This window comes from Phocoena sinus, chromosome 2 (assembly GCF_008692025.1).
Source record: "Phocoena sinus isolate mPhoSin1 chromosome 2, mPhoSin1.pri, whole genome shotgun sequence".
Taxonomy (NCBI): Eukaryota; Metazoa; Chordata; class Mammalia; order Artiodactyla; family Phocoenidae; genus Phocoena; species Phocoena sinus.
Genome location: NC_045764.1, coordinates 115,175,633 through 115,196,447, shown reverse-complemented (window position 1 = coordinate 115,196,447; position 20,815 = coordinate 115,175,633). Strand labels below are relative to the sequence as shown.

At 35.6% G+C, this 20,815-nt stretch overlaps 1 protein-coding gene across 5 annotated transcripts in view; it reads left to right on the top strand.

The window, feature by feature from the left end:
• The first annotated feature begins 11,055 nt into the window (after window positions 1–11,055).
• MBIP (MAP3K12 binding inhibitory protein 1) overlaps window positions 11,056–20,815 on the top strand; it is a 35,696-nt gene continuing 25,936 nt past the window's right edge. For 3 of the 5 annotated variants that reach the window (XM_032624230.1, XM_032624229.1, XM_032624228.1), the window contains exons 1-6: window positions 11,099–11,260; window positions 14,894–15,013; window positions 16,753–16,977; window positions 17,067–17,163; window positions 19,870–19,935; window positions 20,176–20,328. In XM_032624230.1, coding sequence (XP_032480121.1) covers window positions 11,132–11,260; window positions 14,894–15,013; window positions 16,753–16,977; window positions 17,067–17,163; window positions 19,870–19,935; window positions 20,176–20,328 — 790 coding nt within the window. In that variant the 5' untranslated portion in view covers window positions 11,099–11,131. Of the gene's footprint in view, window positions 11,261–14,893; window positions 15,014–16,752; window positions 16,978–17,066; window positions 17,164–19,869; window positions 19,936–20,175; window positions 20,329–20,815 lie in introns of all 5 variants that reach the window. The other 2 variants (XM_032624227.1, XM_032624225.1) reach the window with 2 other exon arrangements.

Below are 20,815 nucleotides of genomic sequence, written 5' to 3'. Positions count from 1 at the left end.
AGTACTTAACTGCTGACTGTAGTACTCTATGGGGCAATAGTGATCCCCATGTTTTTGGGTAAGTACTCCAAGAGTGCTTCCATCCTCATATATGAAGAGGAAAAAGGGAAGTTGATAATTAAGGTGACCAGGGGCAGGGGAATTTATCAAGCTTTCCTTTCTGGTATTAAAGGCTAGGTCATCCTGATCTTTTCAAGCAATAGGGTCAGGTTTGGTGTTCTTTAGTAATGCATATAAAGACTGGGCCATGAGAGAAAAGTTCAGAATTCGGTTCTGCCAGTAGCCAGCCAATCTGAGAAAACTTGTAGTTGGGGTTTGATTTGGGGTTTGGGGAAGTTCAGGATCCCATGAAGCCTATCTGGATCTAGGTTCAGCCCTTGTTCTGAGAGCAGGCCCTGAAAAACAAACTTGGGTCTGAAAAAACTGCAGTTTCTCCTTAGAAATTTTATGTTCCTTTGAGGCTAAAAGTTTTAACAGGTGAATGCTGTCTTCCTATAAGGAGACATGGAAAGCAGGGTAGAGAAGCAAATTGTCTACACATTGTAATAAAGTAAGAATCTCCAGGAAATTTTATATCATCTAAATCAGCATTTAAGGTTTGTGAGAAATAAGAAGGACTTTTGGTAAAACCCTGGGCATTACCGTCCAGGTGTATTGTCATTCCCAAATACAGGCAAAGAGATAGTGACTTTCTTTATCCACTGGAATGCTAAAGAAGGCACTACATAAATGAATCACAGTGAAAAATTAGCTTTCAGTGGGGATGGAGTCTAGTAATGTATAGGGATTGAGAACAATAAGGTGATGAGGGGTAGCAATATTGTGTATGGCTCAGAAGTCTTGGACAAATCTCCATCCCCAACCACTGGGTTCCTTGACAGGTAAAATAGGGGTGTTGCCAGGACTAGTGCAGGGGAAAATGAGGCCCAGGACCTTCTAGTATTCTGTTACTGACTTAATGGCCCGGAAGGCCTCCATATTTATAGGGTATTTATTAATTCTGGGGAAAGGCTTTGAGGAATCTCTTTGGGTCTTAATAGAAGGTGCACTGTGGATTGTGCCAGTGTCACTTAAGGATGTTGCCCTTAAGGAGGGTGGTAGCTGATCAGTAGAGACAAATAACTAGTGTCTTTAGAATTAGCTCTAGTGCCATAAAAGATGGAACAAATAAAAGATGTTGAAGGATCATTTGTTTTGCCTAGTTGTCCATTTTGCTTGCTGCTATCAAATTCTAGAATTATTTCCCCGTTTTTGGAGAAAGAAATTCCAGCATGATATTTTTCTAAGAAATCTTGGCCCAGTAAATGCGTAGGAGAAGGAGAACTAAGGAGAAAATAGTGGGTGTCTCTTAGAGGGCCTAAGTAAAAGGAGATAGGTTTAGAAACAGGAACCTGTTGACGGATATTTGAGACCCCCACTATTTGGACAATTTTGATACCCAAAGTAAGAGCTGTTTAATAACAGTGGGGTTGAGCACCAAGAGTGTAGCTCCAGGGTCAACAAGAGCACAGAGAGATACATTCCCAATCTGGAGAGTGGTTTCTCCAAGTTGACTAAGGGGAAGGCTTGGGAAAACCTCTGTAGTTCCTCAGAGTCCTGTCATTGGGGGTTAGGAGGGCATTGGAAAGACTGACTAGAGGACAGAAGACACCTGGGGCACTTAACCTTGTAATAGGCTTTCTTCTAATGTCCTGGCTTTCTGCAATAATGGCAGAGACCAAGAGGGTTTTAATTTTGTTTAGGGGCCTCCATTTGCTAGAGTTGAAAATTTAGGATTTTCGTGGTCTTACTTTAGTTGAATCATCCAGGATGTGGGTGAGCTGGTTGGCTAAATTAACTAAATCTGGAGAGGGTGTAGTTTCCCATTCTATCCTGATCCTTTTAACTAGAAGAGAAAGATCCTGGTTCAGCTCATTAATTAACATAGAATTAAAGGCTACCCAAGTGGATTCAACATTCAAAGGAAGACCAGAATTTTTCAAAGACAATTTGGAGTTGGCCATAATAATCATGCACAGCTCATTGGGCTTCTGGGGACAAGCCTGAATTTTGTTTCTATCAGCGAGGTTTGAGAAAGCCCTAGCAATTGCCAAATGGAGTTACCTGGCAATTCCCTGTTCCTGATCATATAATAAAGCAATGGTGATTTTTCTCCAGATTGTAATTTTAAAGACTTCTTGAGATCATCCCAATTAGCAGTTTTCATTCAGTGTTGGGCCTGGCCTTCACTGACAAGCATATGAACTAGCTGATATAAGTCAGAGAAACCAAGTTGATATGTATGAATGACTATATTAAATTCCTCAGCAAATCTGTGGGGAACCTTAGATACTTTAGGAAAAATTTTGACTGTGGCTCATAGTTTTAGTTCAGGGAACATAAGAAATTAGGGGTTTAGCATTTGGATTCTTAGAGTCTGATTTCAAAGGGACAGGTTTTAATAGATTCAGGGGAGGAGGAAGTGGGGAGATCTTTGAAGAAAAATGGAAATTCAATGAGACATTTAGAATGAGGAAGCAGAGGGTATAGAGGAGATGAGGATGGCACAGAATGGAAAGAGGAAGATGGCACCAGAGACAAAGAGGGTGGGGGAGAGGGAAAAGAAGCCTCAGAAGCTTTCTTGTTTTCTTTCAATAGTTTGCTTACATTGGTTAATTTAGAAATGGTATTTTGTAAAGAGGAGATTCTATTTTTGAATGCATTTGGAAGCCTCCAGTTTCCAATTAAAATAGGAATCCCATTCGGTCTGTTTAATTTAATTTATTTAGCATCTTTATTGGAGTATAATTGCTTTACAATGGTGTGTTAGTTTCTACTTTATAACAAAGTGAATCAGTTATACATATACATATGTTCCCATATCTCTTCCCTCTTGCATCTCCCTCCCTTCCACCCTCCCTATCCCACCCCTCTAGGTGGTCACAAAGCACGGAGCTGATCTCCCTGTGCTATTCGGCTGCTTCCCACTAGCTATCTGTTTTACGTTTGGTAGTGTATATATGTCCATGCCACTCTCTCACTTTGTCACAGCTTACCCTTCCCCCTCCCTATATCCTCAAGTCCATTCTCTAGTAGGTCTATGTCTTTATTCCCATCTGTTTAATTTTAGAGCTGCAGTCTTCTAATTTAGTTCTGAGAAAAACAAGTTTGGGGATGTTGAAAGTTCCCCATAATGGCCACTGGAGTTGTAAATTACTTTTGGCTAAGTTGGTCCATTTAGCTAAAAATGTACATGAAGAGGGACTATAGTTTTTGAACATAAAACTAGCTGGGATCCCAGAAGGAGGATCCTCCTGAGAGGATTTAGAGAATTGGGATCCCATACTTTAGAACCTGAGGTTCAGAAAACAAATGTGGACTCACCAAAAGGATGATGCGTTAACAAAAACAAAAACAGGTACTGAATTAAAGTTGGAGCACTTAAACAAAAGGAGGTAGCTCAAATATTAGAGGAAACTTACTTACTGAACCAAAAGGAAAAAAAAAAAGACTCAATGAAATGAAGAGTGCAAAGGGCTCAAGTGGGTAATCCACATGATTCTGGATAGTTTCTATTGCTATGTTGTTAGTTCCTTAGGGATTCATTGCCTACAGATCCCACTTCTGACACCAAGTAACATCAACCTTTTAAACAAAAAAGGTAAGTGGTTTATCCAGCAAAATCGAGTTTGTTAGTGAAAAACGGAGGAATTGCAAGTTGGAACATGAAAACCATGGTGAACCATACGCAAGTATAGAGAACAAAGGAGAGGAGCATTCTTTATAGAGGAAGAGGAATTTGGAAGGGGCTGTTTTGAACAAAAGCTTATTGGAGGGGAGTGAGAGTTTGGGGTTGTAGTAGCCTCTCATTGGCTGCGTTGCTGCTGGGAAAGGAGAAAATCTTCCTTCTTTCTGCTAGGGTATGTCAAGTAAGCTGTGACAAGTGGTATGTGAGAATTTCCCCTTCACGACCTCCCAACTCCCTTTGAATAAGGTTTTCCTTTATTCATTTTCATAATACCAAATATTCTCTTTGTGCTCCAGAAAATATGAGGAAACAGGACCATGATGAGGAGATATATGGAAGATATAATGAAGTGTCAAATGGGACTTCTAAAGTAGAGGAGTACAATATAAGAAATGAAAAACGCACTGGATGGGATTTAGAACAGATTAAACAGTTTAGAAGATAATACCAAAGAACTTGAAGACATAGCAATAGAAACTATCCAAAATAAAGCACCATGAGAAAAAGACTAGAAAGAAATGAATAGCCATCTGGGATATCAAGTGGCCTACCATATGTACAATTGGAGTCCCAAGAGGAAAAGAGAGAGAGAGGAGGTGCTAGAAAAATATTTGAAGAAATAAAAGTTTAAATTTTCCAAAATTGATGAAAACGGCAAAACCACAGTTCCAGGAAGCTCAATGAATCCCAAGTGGAATAAAAATAAAGAAAACTATGCCAAGGCACAGTATAATCAAAATTGCTGAAAACCAACAATAAAGAGAAAAATGTTAAAAGCAGCCAGAGTTAACACATACACACATATATATACAGAGGAACAAGGCTAGGAATTACAGCAGACTTCTCAAACTATGCAAGCCAAAAGATAATGGAGACACATCCTTAAAGTACTGAAAGAAAAAGAGAGCAGATTTCTTTACCCAGCAAATATATTAAAAATTGAAACCAAAATAATTTTTCAGAAAAGTAAAAACTAAGAGAAGTCATTACCAACAGATCTTCACTACAAAAAGAGTTAAATGAAGCTCTTCAAGCAAAGGGGAAATGAGACCAGATGGAAATTTGGATCTACCCAAAGGAATGAAGGGCACCAGAAATGATGAATATATGGGTTAATATAAAATACATTTTTTCATTTTTTTGGTTTTAAACATAATGGATGGTTCAAGGCTAAATAATAATCATTATTTGTGGGAAGATATAACATATGTAGATTTTCCTGACTATTCTTGTTTGTTTATTTTTCCATATTAACTTTAAAATAAACTTTCCAGCTCCAGAAAAACATATTTTTTGATATTTTTATTCAAATTATATTAACCTTATACATTAATATGGGGAGAACTATCAACTTTATGATATTTAATTCTTAGCCAAGAATGTGGGAGGTCTTTCAATTTGTTCAAGTCTACTTTGTGTTTCTCAGAAGTGTCTTATAGTTTTCTTTTTTATACATTTATTTATTTTTGGTTGTGTTGGGTCTTCAATGCTGCGCATGGGCTTTCTCTAGTTGCATCGAGATGGGACTACTCTTCATTGCAGTGCGTGGGCTTCTCACTGCGGTGGCTTCTCTTGTTGCGGAGCACGGCACTCGGACTTCAGTAGTTGTGGCACATGGGCTCAGTAGTTGTGGCTCACAGGCTCTAGAGTGCAGGCTTAGTAGTTGTGGCACACAAGCTTAGTTGCTCCACAGCATGTGGGATCTTCCCGGACCAGGGCTCGATCCCGTGTCCCCTGCATTGGCAGGCAGATTCTTAACCACTGTACCACCAGGGAAGTCCTCTTATAGTTTTCTTTAGATAGATTTTGTACATCTATTAGGAAACCTAAATCTTAAATATTAGGAGCTACTGACTTGTGAAAATGAATTAGAAATGTAGACTAACTACCTCTGAAATTAAAATACAAATCAAAGGGGAAAAGTGGGATTGATACTGTAAAGCTTGATTTACATGATTTTCCAAAGAAAAATATTTTTAATATAAGGTGAGCATTTATAAAAATAAATGAGGTGATTAACAACTATAATAAAATGGGAGAAGAAATGTAAAACATGCCTTTGTACCCTTGAATGAGCCATTTTCCTTGTAGTTGGTCTATTTTCTACTAAAATTAGCAATTTAGGTACTGTTTTTCTACTTTTTCTACCAATTACTGAGAATGGTGTTGAAGTCTCCAAACATAATTGTGGTTTTGTTTCTTTTTCCTTTAAGTTCTATCAGTTTTTGCCTCAAATATTTTCAAGATCTGCTTTTGGTGCACAAACAATGCTGTTAAGTCTTTTTGGTGAACTGTCCCTTTTAACATTATATACTGCTCTTGTGATATCCACTGTCTGATATTAAAATAGTCATTCTGGCTTTATTTTTATTGGTACTTGCATGGTATATATTTTTTCCATCTTTTAACTTTTAAGCTTTATATTTAAAGTGGGTTTCCTTTAGTCAGCACATAGTTAGATATTAATTTTTAATCAATCTTTAAATCTGTGTTTAGATCATTCACATTTAATTTAATTATTGATATGGTTGGATTAAAATCTATTACCTTGTTATTTTCTCTTTGCCCCATCTCTTTTTTGTTTCTTCTTCTTTTCCTGACTTTGAATTAAATATTTTTATGATTCCTTCATATCTCCATTATTAGCTTATTATTTATACTTTAAAAAAATATTTTAGTAGTTACCCTAGAGCTTATAATTTACATCTTTAACTTATCACAGTCTACCTTCAAATATTACACTGCTTCATGTGCATGTAAAAACCTTACAACTGAATACTTACAATTCCTCCCTCACAATTTTTGTGCTATTTTTGTCACACATTCCTTTATATGTGCTATAAACCCACAATAATTTGCCACTATTTCTACTTTAGACAGTTAATTATCTTTAGAACAAATAAAAATAAGAAAAAATGTCTCATATATCACTTTATTTTAATCATTTTGTAAGATCTTCATTTTGTTGCGTAGATACCAATTTCTTTCTGATGTCAGTCCTTTTGCCTGAAAAACTTCCTTTAACATTTCTTACAGTGCAGGTCTGCTGGTAATGAATAATCTTCATTTTGTTTACCTTTAAAAAAATCTTTATTTCTCCTTCATATTTGAAATGGAGATATAGAACCTAATTTCCCATCTCTTGGGTGTGGGCCAGACATAGTAACTTGCTACTAACAAGTAGAATCAGATGGAAATGACAATGTGTGACTTGAGAGACTAGTCCTAAAAGGCCCTGTGGCTTCTCTCTCACTGCTTTTCTCCACAGTGGGTGACAGAACTACCACGCAAAGTCACTCCTGAATTTCTCACCCACAGAAACTTGGTGATAAGAAATATTTGTTGCTTTAAGCCACTAAATTTCAGGGTAATTTGTTACACAGCAGTATATAATATTGGAGTTCTCTGGATCTGTGGTTTGATGCTTTCACTATATTTGGAAATTTCTCAGTCATCATCTTTTGAAATGTTTCTTCTGCCCCAATCTTTCTCTATTCCCCTTTAGAGGTTCCAATTATATGTATATTAGACTACATTATATTGTTCTACAGTGGTTGGATGCTCTATTTTCAGTTTTAAAAACTTGCAAAATCAGCCTCATCATGCCCCCGCTTAAGTCACCAATCCAAGCTGGGCAGCACCCCCTTCTCTGAGGGACTCCATGTTCCTCTAAGCTCCTGAATTTTAATAATTCCAAACTCTTCCCTTTGTTCCCGCAGCCCTAGAGGGGTTAGCTGCTTCCTGAATTTGCTAACACTGTGATAGATCATTGTTTTCTTGTTATCTTTTCAGTTAATCAACAACTTATCATAAGTAATAATTTATTTAAAAATTTTCTCTGTTCAAGTAACAGGTATGTTTTCTAAACCTTGAATGAATCACAAATCAGTATGGGAAGTCCCAATAAACCAATCCTCAAAGCTGAGATTTTGAAACTGGTTTATTGTGTCCCTGGACTTGATTGTAGTACTGAGCTCCTTGCTAATAGAAAGTGGAATGTTGTGATCCGTTGCACGACATGGCAACACAAATAATCAGTTTTACTCCAACTTCTTTGATTGTGGAAACTTCTGTTGGAAGAAGCATCTTACAGAACTGGTATTCAGCAGAGCAAACTTTGGGAAATGCTGGCTTCACCATACTTCTCTATCCAATGATCCTCCCTAAACACATCGATGCGTGTTCAAGTTCCTGCTCCTGTTTTATCTTAATTAAGAATTTGTACTCATCATTTGAGCCTCAAAATCAATGTTTTACATCAAGTGTTTAGAGTTTTTCCTGACACTGAATCCAAACACCTCCCCAAAGGAACTAATAGGTTGTATTGCTTTATACATATCTCTAATATGATCATTGTCACATTATATCATAGATGTTTGTTTACATATATGCCTCACCCATGAGAACTGGAGCTTTTTGAGAAATATCCTTGCCTGATTCATCTTTGTACCTTCAACATGGTCAGAGTGTCTGGCATATAGTAGGTACAATTAATTTGTATGGATATCATTCGTGAGAAGGTTATGGAGACTAGCTGTATTTATTCATTAAGAAAAATTTGAGCACTTTGAAATTGCTGTTCCAGAGGAGAATCAACGGACATGCTTCATTGTTTGAAATGAATTGTTTGTAGCATTCTTGCTACATGTTACAATTTCCCCTCAAGTGTAGGAACTTCTTTTTTTTTTTTCCATTTTACAAATCTGTTCAACTTAGGCAAATAAATTCAGCTCCACAGGCATATACTGAGCAATTACTCTGTGCCAGAAACTATGCTAAGCCTTAAGTATACAAACATGATACATATAAATTCTCATAGCTCAGTGGGGAGACAGATTCGTAGTCAAGTAAATTTCAGTATCAATGTGATAAGTACAATAATGGAAGCATATATGAGTTGTAGGAGTTGTTTAGCGGAGAAGACAAGGTCTTTATGACAAGGAGTATGAGGAAAAACTTCCCAGAGATTTCTGAACTGGAGTTTTTGAAGGAGGAATAGGAGTTTTCCAATCAGATAGGAGGCAGGGGCACAAATAAAAACATGGAGGCAAAAAAAATAGTAAAGCTTTGAAGAAGTAAAAGCAGTTTTGAGAGCATTAAGCACCAGATGGTTTGTGGCAGAAAATGGGGCTGGAAATTTAGGCAAAGGCCAGATCATGAGAAGAGCCCTAGATGCCATTCTAAGGAACTTGGGCTTATCCATCAGGTGATGGGGAGCCAGAGAAGGCAAATTAAACTTTTCCTTTTCTACATTAGATAAAAGGTGTATTATACCATCCTTTTCTACATTAGATAAAAGGTGTATTATACCATCTATTGAGCACGTATATCTCAGGCACTTTGCTGGGCACTGGTTTATTTAATAGGGTTGTACCTTTAAAGCTCTTTATAAAGGATATTTTTGTTGATAAGGTAGATAGCCTGGATTTCATTTATCCTCCCAAGTGATTCTTAGGATGAACTTTCAGGACAGTTTTTCTAATTCTCTTGCTAATGCCAAGACCAACAGTTTGAATTATTTCCACCAGGCAGAAGATTTTTCAGCAACCCACTTTATAAACTGTAATTAGTTTTCTATAAAGGGTAAATTATTTCCTTTACTCTCTAAATTTCAGAGCTTTCATCATATTTTTGTTACTCATTATTTTCTATATGTTTCTATTTAAAGTTAGCCCAAGGAAATCCACATCTTTTCAGCCTACAAACTCTTCTATTTAAATAAGTTCCAAAATGAAGGTAATAGGCATCAGGAAGGAGTAAGAAAAGTCCCTGGAAAGAAGAAATAATGCACAAAAGAGTTAAATTGCAAGTATTAGCTAAGTAAGCAATACTATAAGGGGAAGTCTGCGTATTGAAACAGAATCTTATAGAGAATTTATGTAGAGATCAAATGGCCATCAATTAATTCTATATTAGATGTTCAAGGGAACAAGTAAAACTTGAAATTTCAAAATCAGTGATGGCAAAGGAAAGAATGAGCAGTACCTTATTAAAGACGGTATTCTTATAATATACAAAGCAAGTTCCCAAATGTGTCTCATACCACTGGCCTGAATATTTGAAAAAAAAAAAAAAAAACAAACCTCACACCTAGATGAAAACAAATAATCTGAAACTAGTTGCTAATATGTTACAAAACAAAAACTTTTAGCTACCCCATTAGAATTATTCTCTAACAAGAGAACCAGAGGCAAAGAAAATTGCTAACATTGCAAAGAATCATGAATTTAGGTTAAATATGGGGATGAGTGGCTTGAAGGAGAAGGTTGCTCAATTTGGGATTAGATATTGTGAAATCTTTCTATGGACATCTCTAGACATAGGCTGGATTATAAACTGTATATCCTGCTGTGAACAAGGGAGCAGACAAGATTACTCAAGATCCTGTCGCCTGGTGATCTTTGGAAATGAAAGCCTAATTAACAGGCTCTCTAGAGGCAGGTCAAAGGCGTTCTTTTATCCCTACTGCCCTTAATCCCAGTTCCTTGATGCCTTATTCCTCCCCCTTTCATTCAGCGTACTCTAAAACTGAATACACATTGTGCAAGTTTCCACCTCTGCTTCTTTTACTGTAAGAGCATTAGACTACTGGAATTAAGAATTTTAAATCCCTCATCTGTAAACTGATATTTATTTTTTGCAAGTGTTTTGGAATAAAGTTTAACACTAAAAACTTTCTAAACTTTTCAATTGCACAACAAAATTTTTAATGTTAGACTCTGTAATACTACAAAGTCTTTCAAATATCTTTTACCAAAGTTATCTGATAAGTAATACTTTGTCAAAGTTCAATTTGGATTGATCTCTAATTTCAAATATTGTGTTGCATGCGATTGCTTACTTAGTTAAATTCCTGTTAGAATCATATTGACAGTGTTTCCCTTCTTTGAAACAGTTTTAGGATGAGCGTCTCTACCGTAGTACACAGGGAATAGCAACTGATTTACGAGTTTTAAAACCTGACAGAAGTATTTTGCAGATTTAAAGTAAATATCATTCCCTTGATGGTAAATGAGGCATAAAAGTTTTTCTTGTTTTATGTCCTCTTCCTCGCATGAAAAATTAGTTATGATAACTAATTTATGTTAAATTAGCGATGTTAACTAACTAATGAGGGTTGAAGAAGCTAACCCTCATTCGATGACGACTCCAATCATTATCTGAAATACTGTAGCTAGCCTCACGCAGGTTCGCAGTCATCCGCTCAGAGTCCTCTGCGGAACCATGTAGCTGCACCTGATTGGTGCACGTGCTTGTCAGTCACATAGAGGGGGCGGGTGCTCAAAGCCCCGCTCTAAAAGAGACGCAGTGCTTTTACATCATCGCGCAGCGACCAAAGCAGGGGAGGGTGGGGTGGGTTGTGAGGGCTCTTCGGTGCTGGCGGGGGCGGCCTACGAAAGTGTCATGGCTACTGCCGCTGAGCTTAGTCGCCCGACCATCGGTGACAGGAACCTAGAGCGGAGCTGCAGCCCCAGTCTCTCACAAGAGGTGGTCTGCGAAGTCTTTCGCTCCTTGCATACCCTGGCTGGACAAGTGAGTGGTGGTCTGTGGGAGTAGGGGTCTGGGAACCGTCTAGCCCCTCCCCCCTTTTTTCCTCGAGCGGAGGCAGGGGGCAGCGGAGGCCTGCCGGGTGTGGGACCCGGCGTGAGTAGCCGAGGCCGGGGGAGGAGCCTGGGCCCAGCCGTCTGCGGTCTGAGTGAGGATGGCCGCGCGGGTTAGTTCACGGCCGGTTGCAGGCTAGATTTCCTTGCAACTCTTCCCCCCAAGAGTGAGTGAGGCTAGTGTAAGTGAAAACCCGGCTCGGAGATGAACAGGCTTGGAGAGAATGGTTGCGGAGAAGCTTCTCTGAGGGTTTGGGAGGCGTCTGGCGCTCAGGCTCCTTTTACTTCCAGTTCATTCATTATAGAAATTGATAGGTTAGAACGGCCTGCGATTTCTGGAAAAGCTCTCTCTCCGCCTTTTTTGGGTGATTTCCTCTTATGAGTCATTTGCTTTTGTTTATTTCTTTTTTCCTTCTGGCCGTTGCTTGCATCTCTTCCCCTTTAAAACGGGGAGGAAGAGAAAAGGAATTAATCTAAACTACTCATAGCGTAAAGTTGGCTGAGTTATCCATGGTCGATACTGCTTGTATCACAACTGTTGTTTAATAATTTAGCTATTAACTAGTTTAACTGGCTGATAAATAGCTTTTGTAGAAATGTCATAATAAAATCGGGTTTAAGTAAAGGTACTGCTTACACTCAAGTCACTATTTAGTTTCATGATGTAAAGTGCAAAGCAAATTTTAAATGAGAAACAACTTGAAAATGTTTGTCTGCTTTTAAAAAACAGATTTTTTTAATCTCAGGCGGAATTAGGCATTTATGTTGAAGATAATGGTAACTTACTTTATGAAAATAGAGCGTTTGATTTGTGAAAATTATTTTTAAAAGCCTTGGGTGAATGGAGAATCAGTCTCTTAAAACGTTATTTAAATATTTTTTAAAATCCTAATATTTGTTCTAACTTAAAAAGAGCATTACTCTAAGTTAAACATTCAGTTTGGTTTAATGGAACGATTATTAATAGAGTCGGCTAAAAGTTTTAAACTCACTTGTTTGTCAAGGACTTAAACTTTTTTTTTTAAGACTTGGGGACATATTATTTCAGTCTCAAGACTCAAGACCTGTAAATGGTTTAAAAGTTTGAGAACTTTCTATGGCGTGGACATTGGAACTTTAAGGTTTTTTTTTTAATATCCTAATATCAAGATGAAAAAAGTTTATACTCACCTATAGTTTATGCAAGTTTTTTCCCCCCACTGATGAGATACTTTTTAAAAATAACATTAAGAAATAATTTAAACATTTCTTTTTGAAATAGTTTGTATACTGAATTTTAAAAACTCATTTAAAAATTTTAAACATTCAGATATTCTGTAGGTAAAAGTAGAGATGTGATTAAAATTTACTTATGTCACCTGTCAAAAATGTTTAGAGTAAATATTTGGTGAGTTTTCATGACAGAGTGAAAAGACCATTTATACAAGTGTCAAAAAATAAGATCATCTCATCAATTAAATGCTAGCCAACTTGGTAATACTCTCTGTATTTCGAGATGTATTGTTTAAAGAATTAAAGCCCAAGTACTATACTTATAAAATTGCCCTTGGTGGAAATCACTATTTCCTTTCAAAACAAGTTTAAGGAATTTTTTAAAATGTATGTTGTAAAATGCCTACTTCACTCTGTATAGTATCGTGTTATTAGCTCTCCTAATAGGAAACATAAAGTTGAATATTTAAAAAGTATTTTTTATCTCAGATTTCCAATTTTGTAATTTTAACTTTATTGCTTACCTCTGGTTGGTCCATTTTACCAAGCTGAAGAAATATTTATTGTTAGCTTGGATTTTCGTATTAATTTAATAAAGTTTTTACTGAAATACATATTTTAAATAGGCCATATTAATGGCAGACTAATACATTTTTGAGTGAATGGTTTACAAGTTCTACAGTGTAAAAATAAATAGAATTCATATTACTAACAGGGAATTTGTTGAATAATAGTTGGATGTATTGGGATAGTTTTAAAGTTAATTTGTGACATTATTATGTGATTTTCTTAAAAGACCAAATATCTTTAACTGCACTTGAGAGCTTACATAATTCTGCTGAATTGAAATGAGAATATGATCCAAACATTAAATTTAATTTCTATAAGTTATTCTTTTCTCTAGAAAATTTGATGCTTTGCTTTGGTTGAGGATTTGCCTGCATTATCCCCAAACTGTATTCATAGATTTGTTATAATAGACTCTAGATCCCTTGAGAACTGTAACAGTATAGTAATAGTTTACTTCCATGCATAAGTTGTTGTCTAAGGAAATCTTTATAGGCATTAAATAAAGTAAATTAAGATTAATGTGGTTATCTTAATATAAAACCTTAGTTAAAATAATGTAAACCAGTTTTTGCCAGTGCAGCCTACACAAAACTTATTTGTTTACACTTGTCTAATATGGACTTTAAATATTTCTGGTCAAAGGGTGGTAAACTTCTGTCATATAGCGTTCATTCATATAGTGCCTTTTTTGGGAACTTTGGATCTTTTCGGTTCTATGTACATTGGTTTATCTTTTTGTTTTATTACAATCACAATTTATAAGATCTGTATTTGAACTAATGTAACACTTGTCTTTATTTTGTAGAAAACATGACTAATTTTAAATAAATGATTTTTGAAAAAATAATAGTTAACTTGATTCTGCGATGTAGTATATCCTTATAAACACGTGTCCCTAGAAAAGTTTACGGTGATTTACTTTTATTCACTCGAAAGACTAGAGATGGAGGCTTTCCCTCTAAAATCTTCACTCATTTTGATATTAATTTTATATTCAGGTTCTTGGTAGTTTCCGTATATACTATTATTGTAATAGGTCATGGATAGCCAATTTATAAGAAATTTTCATACAATGAGCCCTCATACTTTACTAGAAGATACTGTTTAGCAGTAAGTGTGGCCTTTCCATCCAGTCTCTGGCCATTTATTTCACTATTGTGGAAAAGTATTTGTTTTTCAATTTCAGGTTTCCGCAGCTAAGTAATAGTTTAATTTTTATTTGAAGTAGATAAACACATTGCTGTGTATCACTAGACTTTATAATATGTATGAATATAAATGTATGAATTGATTTTAAAATTGGTTAAAATTGAAAACAATAAAAATGTGATTCAGAAGACATCAGAGGAATGATATGTTTCAGTTATGTATTTATGTGCATATTTAACAGAAAGAAATGTGTATATCAGAACTTTTATAAAGGTACCTGCCCCCTCTGTTTAATTCTCTGAGCTAGAAGCAGTAGGATTCTGAGTAGGACAAGACTATTTTGACCCCTATCCAAAGTTTTTTAGATAATGAATTATCGTAAAAGATGGTCCCATTACACAGACCCAAGAACAGAATTAGAGTGTGGTGTCATTCTATTTTTTTATGAAAATTTCACATTTTTTGGCTTTTTAAAGTGGTAACTAGGTGTAGAGCATTTTTATGTCTGATTGAAAACTTGAAAACTTTGAGCTAAATGGTGTGTTATTCTATAGAAATCTTATTTTTGGACAATCCCATGTGTACAGCTTAATCTTGTAATTTTTTGTGATGTTGCTGGTTTGCCCCTTTGAAGCTTAACATCAGAGATGATGTGGTGAAAATTACAATCGATTGGAACAAGCTCCAGAGCCTCTCGGCATTCCAGCCTGCTTTGCTCTTTAGTGCACTTGAACAACACGTTTTATATTTACAGGTAAATTTCGTGTTAAAAATGTTAACTCGATATTGAGACTAGAAATTAATTGTAGTTAAATTGTAAGCTGTAGTATTTGTTAGTTCTATCTTAACACTGTATTAATAGTGGTATTAATAAAAGGTTACTTCGGCCAGATTGGATCCAAATCTGTTAATTTACATAGTGATCAGGACAATTACAGGAATATAGCCCAATAGGCTGATGTGGATGTGAAGATTGAAAATGCAGTTCTATTCAATTCTAGACTTGCACTGAAAATTCAATACAGTTGCATCTATGGTAGGTTATAATTAAGCAATAAGACACGGCAGGTGTGTGTCATGCTATGATAATGATTCCATGCCTTGGGTGAGTTTGGAGGCTCATGGAGTGCTTTCAGTGGTTCAAGAAGTGGCATTATCCCAGCTTGACACATCCTGGAGTGTCTATTGCAATTAAACAGTTTCAGCATAGTTTTTAAAAAGAAAGTAATTTCTGTGACATTAATGTCTCATATTAGTAAGTAGCCAGTCACTATTTTATCGTCTTTTTCTTGAGTTTGAAATAATTCATCCTTTATATTAAGTCAACACTGAATTGTTAATTTATAATAGTATTGTTATATTTTTTAGTATTTCAGTTCAATAACAGTATTATGACCTTGCTAGTTTCCAATTGAACATCTTTGCAGTTACAATTGATGCAAGTTTGCAGGTTATCTCTAATCAAAGTATAAAATATGAAGTGTCGAAAAGTTTACTTCTATTAAGATGTTACAAGGATTCAGAAGAGTATTTGGTATAGCAAATAATGGAAGCAAAATTGTCGGTATGAAAAAATAATTGGAACACTGACGAGTGTTGGTATGTTTTGATTAATGGAGTAGACATTTAATTTTCAGTCCTCTATTCAGTGACTTTATGGGAAATTTTAACTCTGTTTCATGTTAAAAGTAATAGTTAACCCTAGTTTTAAAGGGCAGAAGCAATGAGCTATAGGACTCAATTGAGGCCTAATTGTGGATGGGTCTGGGGGGGGGGGGAATGGGTAGTATAATTTACATTACACAACAGGGTTTTTTCCCCCTCTAGTATGGTGATAGGCATCTACCTCTTTTCAGCTATGGCTCTTGTTCGTTTTCTTTTTAAAAATTTAATTTCATGACCCAAGAAGATATCTTGCCATGTCAGGAGAAGCTTGAGTGTTCACTCAGCATAACACCTATATATTTCACGTCTATGCTCTCTCATTTACTTCGGCCAACTGCAGTTTCAAGTGGAGAATCTCCAGTGATATAGTGATAATACAGGGCTTTGCTGAGTGAGAGCACTGGCTCTCGTGTTAAGGAGGAAAAATACTAAGCCTTAGTATTCTGAGGAGGCATTTGAATGACATGTTAATTAAGTGGCATTGGTGCCAGAGGCTGAGGCTTTGATTTGGCACAAAATAAAAGATGAGTGACAGAATGATTCCCTCAAAGAAAATTTTAAATTTCCTCAGGTTTTCTCTTTCTTCTTTTCTTTCCTTTTTTTTTTTTTTTTTTTTAACAGATTTATAGCAAATGATATTGGTCACAATAGCAGAGGACAGCACAAACACCTACATGTGCTCCGATCTATGTATGATGTGCCAACCTTTTAAATTTAGTTAATTGATATTGAATATTGCCTTTACTTAGCAGAAATTTATATAAATATGGTAAATATGTGATTAATTTTGATCAGTTTGAACCTCAGCAGATGGAATTGTGTTCTCAGCCTTTTTTAGCAAAACTTCAGCCTCTGATTAAAGAGGAGAATACAACTGTTGTTGAAGAAATAGGAAAAACAGAAACAGGGAACAAGAATGAAGTAAATGCCAAATTTCCCATTGGAGACCTACAGGAGGAAGAAAAGCACAAAGATTGTGATTTGGGAGATGTGAAAAAGACACAGATCCATTTTGATCCAGAAGTAGTTCAAATAAAGGCTGGAAAAGCAGAAGTAAGAAGTTGGGTTTTGGGGGGGTGGGTGGAGTATTTTTTTTAATCTTACTGTGTTTGAATTAAGACACACATGCTTATTGTTTGTAGATTGACAGACGAATATCTGCATTTATTGAAAGAAAGCAAGCTGAAATCAATGAAAACAACGTCAGGGAATTTTGCAATGTTATTGATTGTAATCAAGGTAACTACCTAGAAGAAGTTAATTTTTGTAGGATTTTAATGATCTTTCATTTGTTTTTTAAAATGAATAACATTAAGAACACAGTTTTTAATTATTTCACAGGTTTATCTGGAAACTAAGACAGCAGTATTTCCTTCTGTTTAATAATACAAAATGGTTTTCATCTTGGTTATCCAAAAATCAAATAAATGCTAACGTAAAAAGGCAAATGTTTACCACAGGTGTAAAGATTGTTTTAAAGTTCCTTCAGGAAATGAAGATAAAGTGTGGGTGGTAGGGTGTCTCAGTCTCACTAGTAAGAAGGTCTAAGCTATATAAATTTCAAGTCTCTAAAGGTATTTATGAAATTATGATATTAATACATGAAGTGAACTTAGTAAAGTTAATACTCCTCAAGAGGGAGCAGTTTTCTCACTACTCCTTAGCTGTTTGAAATGTTTTATGTCACGATAAAACCAATTTGTCAACAAGACTATGGTGTCTTATGCTTTTTTCCTTTCTCTCATAGTGCATACATTTGCTGTTTTTCATCAGATTCTCCTTTCCTCTCCACATGATTTTATAGTATATTTACAGATCTGCAGGTATGCTGCAGAATACAAAATTGCAAAGCACTAGCATAGATCATAGTCAGGCATCATAGTAATAATCAGAACAAGTAGTTCTTAGAAAAAATTATGGAGAAGAGTTCCTAATTGGAATGAACATTTTTCTTGTTGCCTCTAATATCTTGTGGCTGATTATTATGAACACAATTTTCAGATGAACCTAGAATTGACTCGTATCACACTGGTAACACTGATTCTCTTAATAATGAAATAATACAGGCTCAAGGTGGGTCCTAAATGCAGCCTTTTCTACTATTAACATTATACATACGTATCTCTAGATTTGGTATATTTTACTGTTAGCTTTTCAGAACAGGTTCAGCAGTGGCAAAATCTCAGGTACTACAATCCAACTGCAAGCTACCCATGAGAAAGCGTTTGTTGAAGGAGCAAGCACATGTATCACTAATGTTATTCCTCTGTTCTCCTTGCTAACTCTATTATTATAAACCACCAGGGGATAGAAATTGACAAGAATTGAAATGCTCAGCAGGATTCCTTAGCCCATTCAATCCCTTGCTGGCTCCAAACAGTGTTGGGAAGAATTGCTGTGGAGAGTGACTAGCACTTATACATTCACTATCTTCACACCATGCTGAATTTTTCTCTAATGGGTCAGTTAATCTATATATTTGGAATATAGTTCTGGAATGGATGATAGCTTCTTTTTTTAACCCTTAGCCCCATGAAATGGTAGAAAGAGAATGGAGAGGTGATGGCCATTTAAACATATTTTCAGGTGTTTCAAAAAGAAAAGAAAAAGAAAATGACTCTAGTATCTATATATAAAAGATAAGTGGGTTTGGAATTTTATTCACAGTTTGATGTGTCAGCAGAACTATCTTAAGGAAACTTAGACTGAAAAAATTCAGATGTATTGTAACGTGTTAGTGTGTTCCTTTTAATACCTCTCAATTGACCAAAATATAAGCAATGGGTTTTTTAAAAAATCAAATTCCCTAGGGAAAAAAAGAATTTTCCTTCATTATCTTTTACCATCCATTTTTATTACAAAATAATTAAGGGGAGTCTTAGGAAATTTACTGCAATGCATGGTTTTACTTAATGTCATTTTAAAGATTATTTTATAATATTTGAATTGCTTATATATTATGTTAATATCATTCCAACTTTCTCCCTTGGTTTATGATTTATTTGTTGATATATAACTTGAAAGAAACTATACTTTTCAGCTTAGAAGAAATTTGGAACGAAATTTCACATGGTATCATTTTTAAAATTGCTTTTTTTGAAAGGGGCAGTCTGGAAAGAGATAGATAGCTTTTGTGATTAGGGATTTTTTTTAGATGAGCACTGGAAATCTAGGAAAAGTATAAAAGTATGTGTTGTAGGTTTCAAGGTCTTTTTTTGTGTGGCGTTCTGAAATAAAAAATGTGTTAAAGGCATAATACTTTATATTACATGTTCACTAATATGATCAGTAATATCAAAAATGCTGTATTTTTTAAAAAGATATTTTAGTAAAAATACTGAGTTTTGTTTATTTCTATGTCTCTTTAGCTTAGAAATTTTAACTCTCTATAATATATAAATTATTTTCTCCAAAGGCCCAGATGGTTTTTAGGGATATTGGTATTCATTAAAAATTAAATTATGGGGGCTTCCCTGGTGGCGCAGTGGTTGGGAGTCCGCCTGCCGATGAAGGGGACACGGGTTCGTGCCCCGGTCTGGGAGGATCCCGCATGCCGCGGAGCGGCTGGGCCCGTGGGCCATGGCCGCTGAGCCTGCGCGTCCGGAGCCTGTCCTCCGCAACGGGAGAGGCCACAACAGTGAGAGGCCCGCGTAACGCATTAAAAAAAAAAAAAAAAAAAAAAAAAAAAAAATTAAATTATGCCACCAAATGTTGAGGACTTTTCTATATATAAATCTGGAAATAGGTAACATTAGATATAAGTTTTAGAGAGTAAAGATCACTAAATTTTATCCTGTGCATGATAGTAATTTAATTACTGTTATTTAAAATGATATTCTCTGATTATGAGTAATATGTTATATGCATTACTGAAGGGTTATCAAAATATCATACATTTGAAGTTAAGAATATATTTAAACTTATACTCATCTGAATTCTCCTTAGAAAATAGTTGTGCGAGAACTGATGCCGTTTTTACTCCTTACCCTGGGTTTAAAAGTCATGTAAAAGGTAAGTATCCATTATATAATATCTTCATCACTGTCAGAAACTTATTCTAGATTATAAGCAAAATGGAATAGAAATCACTTTCCTATCTAAATTTTATTTATTTTAAAACAAATCAAAAACTCTTGCCTTTCTTTGTACTTGGGTTTGTGGTTATGAAAAGAACATCAAATACTGTTAAGGAGAGAGACTTTCTGATTTTTGAAATGTAAATTTAATAGGCTCAAAAGTTTCTTAATTTAGTTTCTAGAGTTGTGAATACATATGGACCACAGACTAGACCTGAAGGAATTCAAGGGTCAGGTCATAAACCTAACAGCATGCTCCGCGATTGTGGTAATCAGGCTGTAGAAGAACGACTACAAAACATTGAGGCTCACTTGCGATTGCAGACAGGTAAGCAGAGTGCTGGGCAGTGTCCTGTAATGTATCTTTGCAAGTGGTTAAAGAAATTCCGATTCATTTAGTCACCAGGTTTTCATTGAGCAGCTGTCATGTACGAAAAACATTGTTCTGATTGGTACAAAAATGAAGAAAGCATAGTCCCTGCTTTCAAGGAATTTACAGTTCATGTGTTTACGCCCTTCTTCCTCCTCTTACACTTCTCAACAATATCCTGACTCTCTCAGTTGATTAAAGTCATAGCTGAAAACTAATGTAGTTTTTTTCCTGCCATTAATTTCATAACCATGACCATCTCTCACTCGTATCCCCCACTGTGCTGGTAAAAAGTATTAATAAGTGTTACCCTGGCTCTTTAAGATCTTCCAGTGAGGATAAGCATATAAATAAATAAGTGCCATTGGGGACTAACATTTATTTATTAAGTGACTGACTAAATCCTAAGTGCCAGTCACTCTGAAAGTATTATACATATATCAAC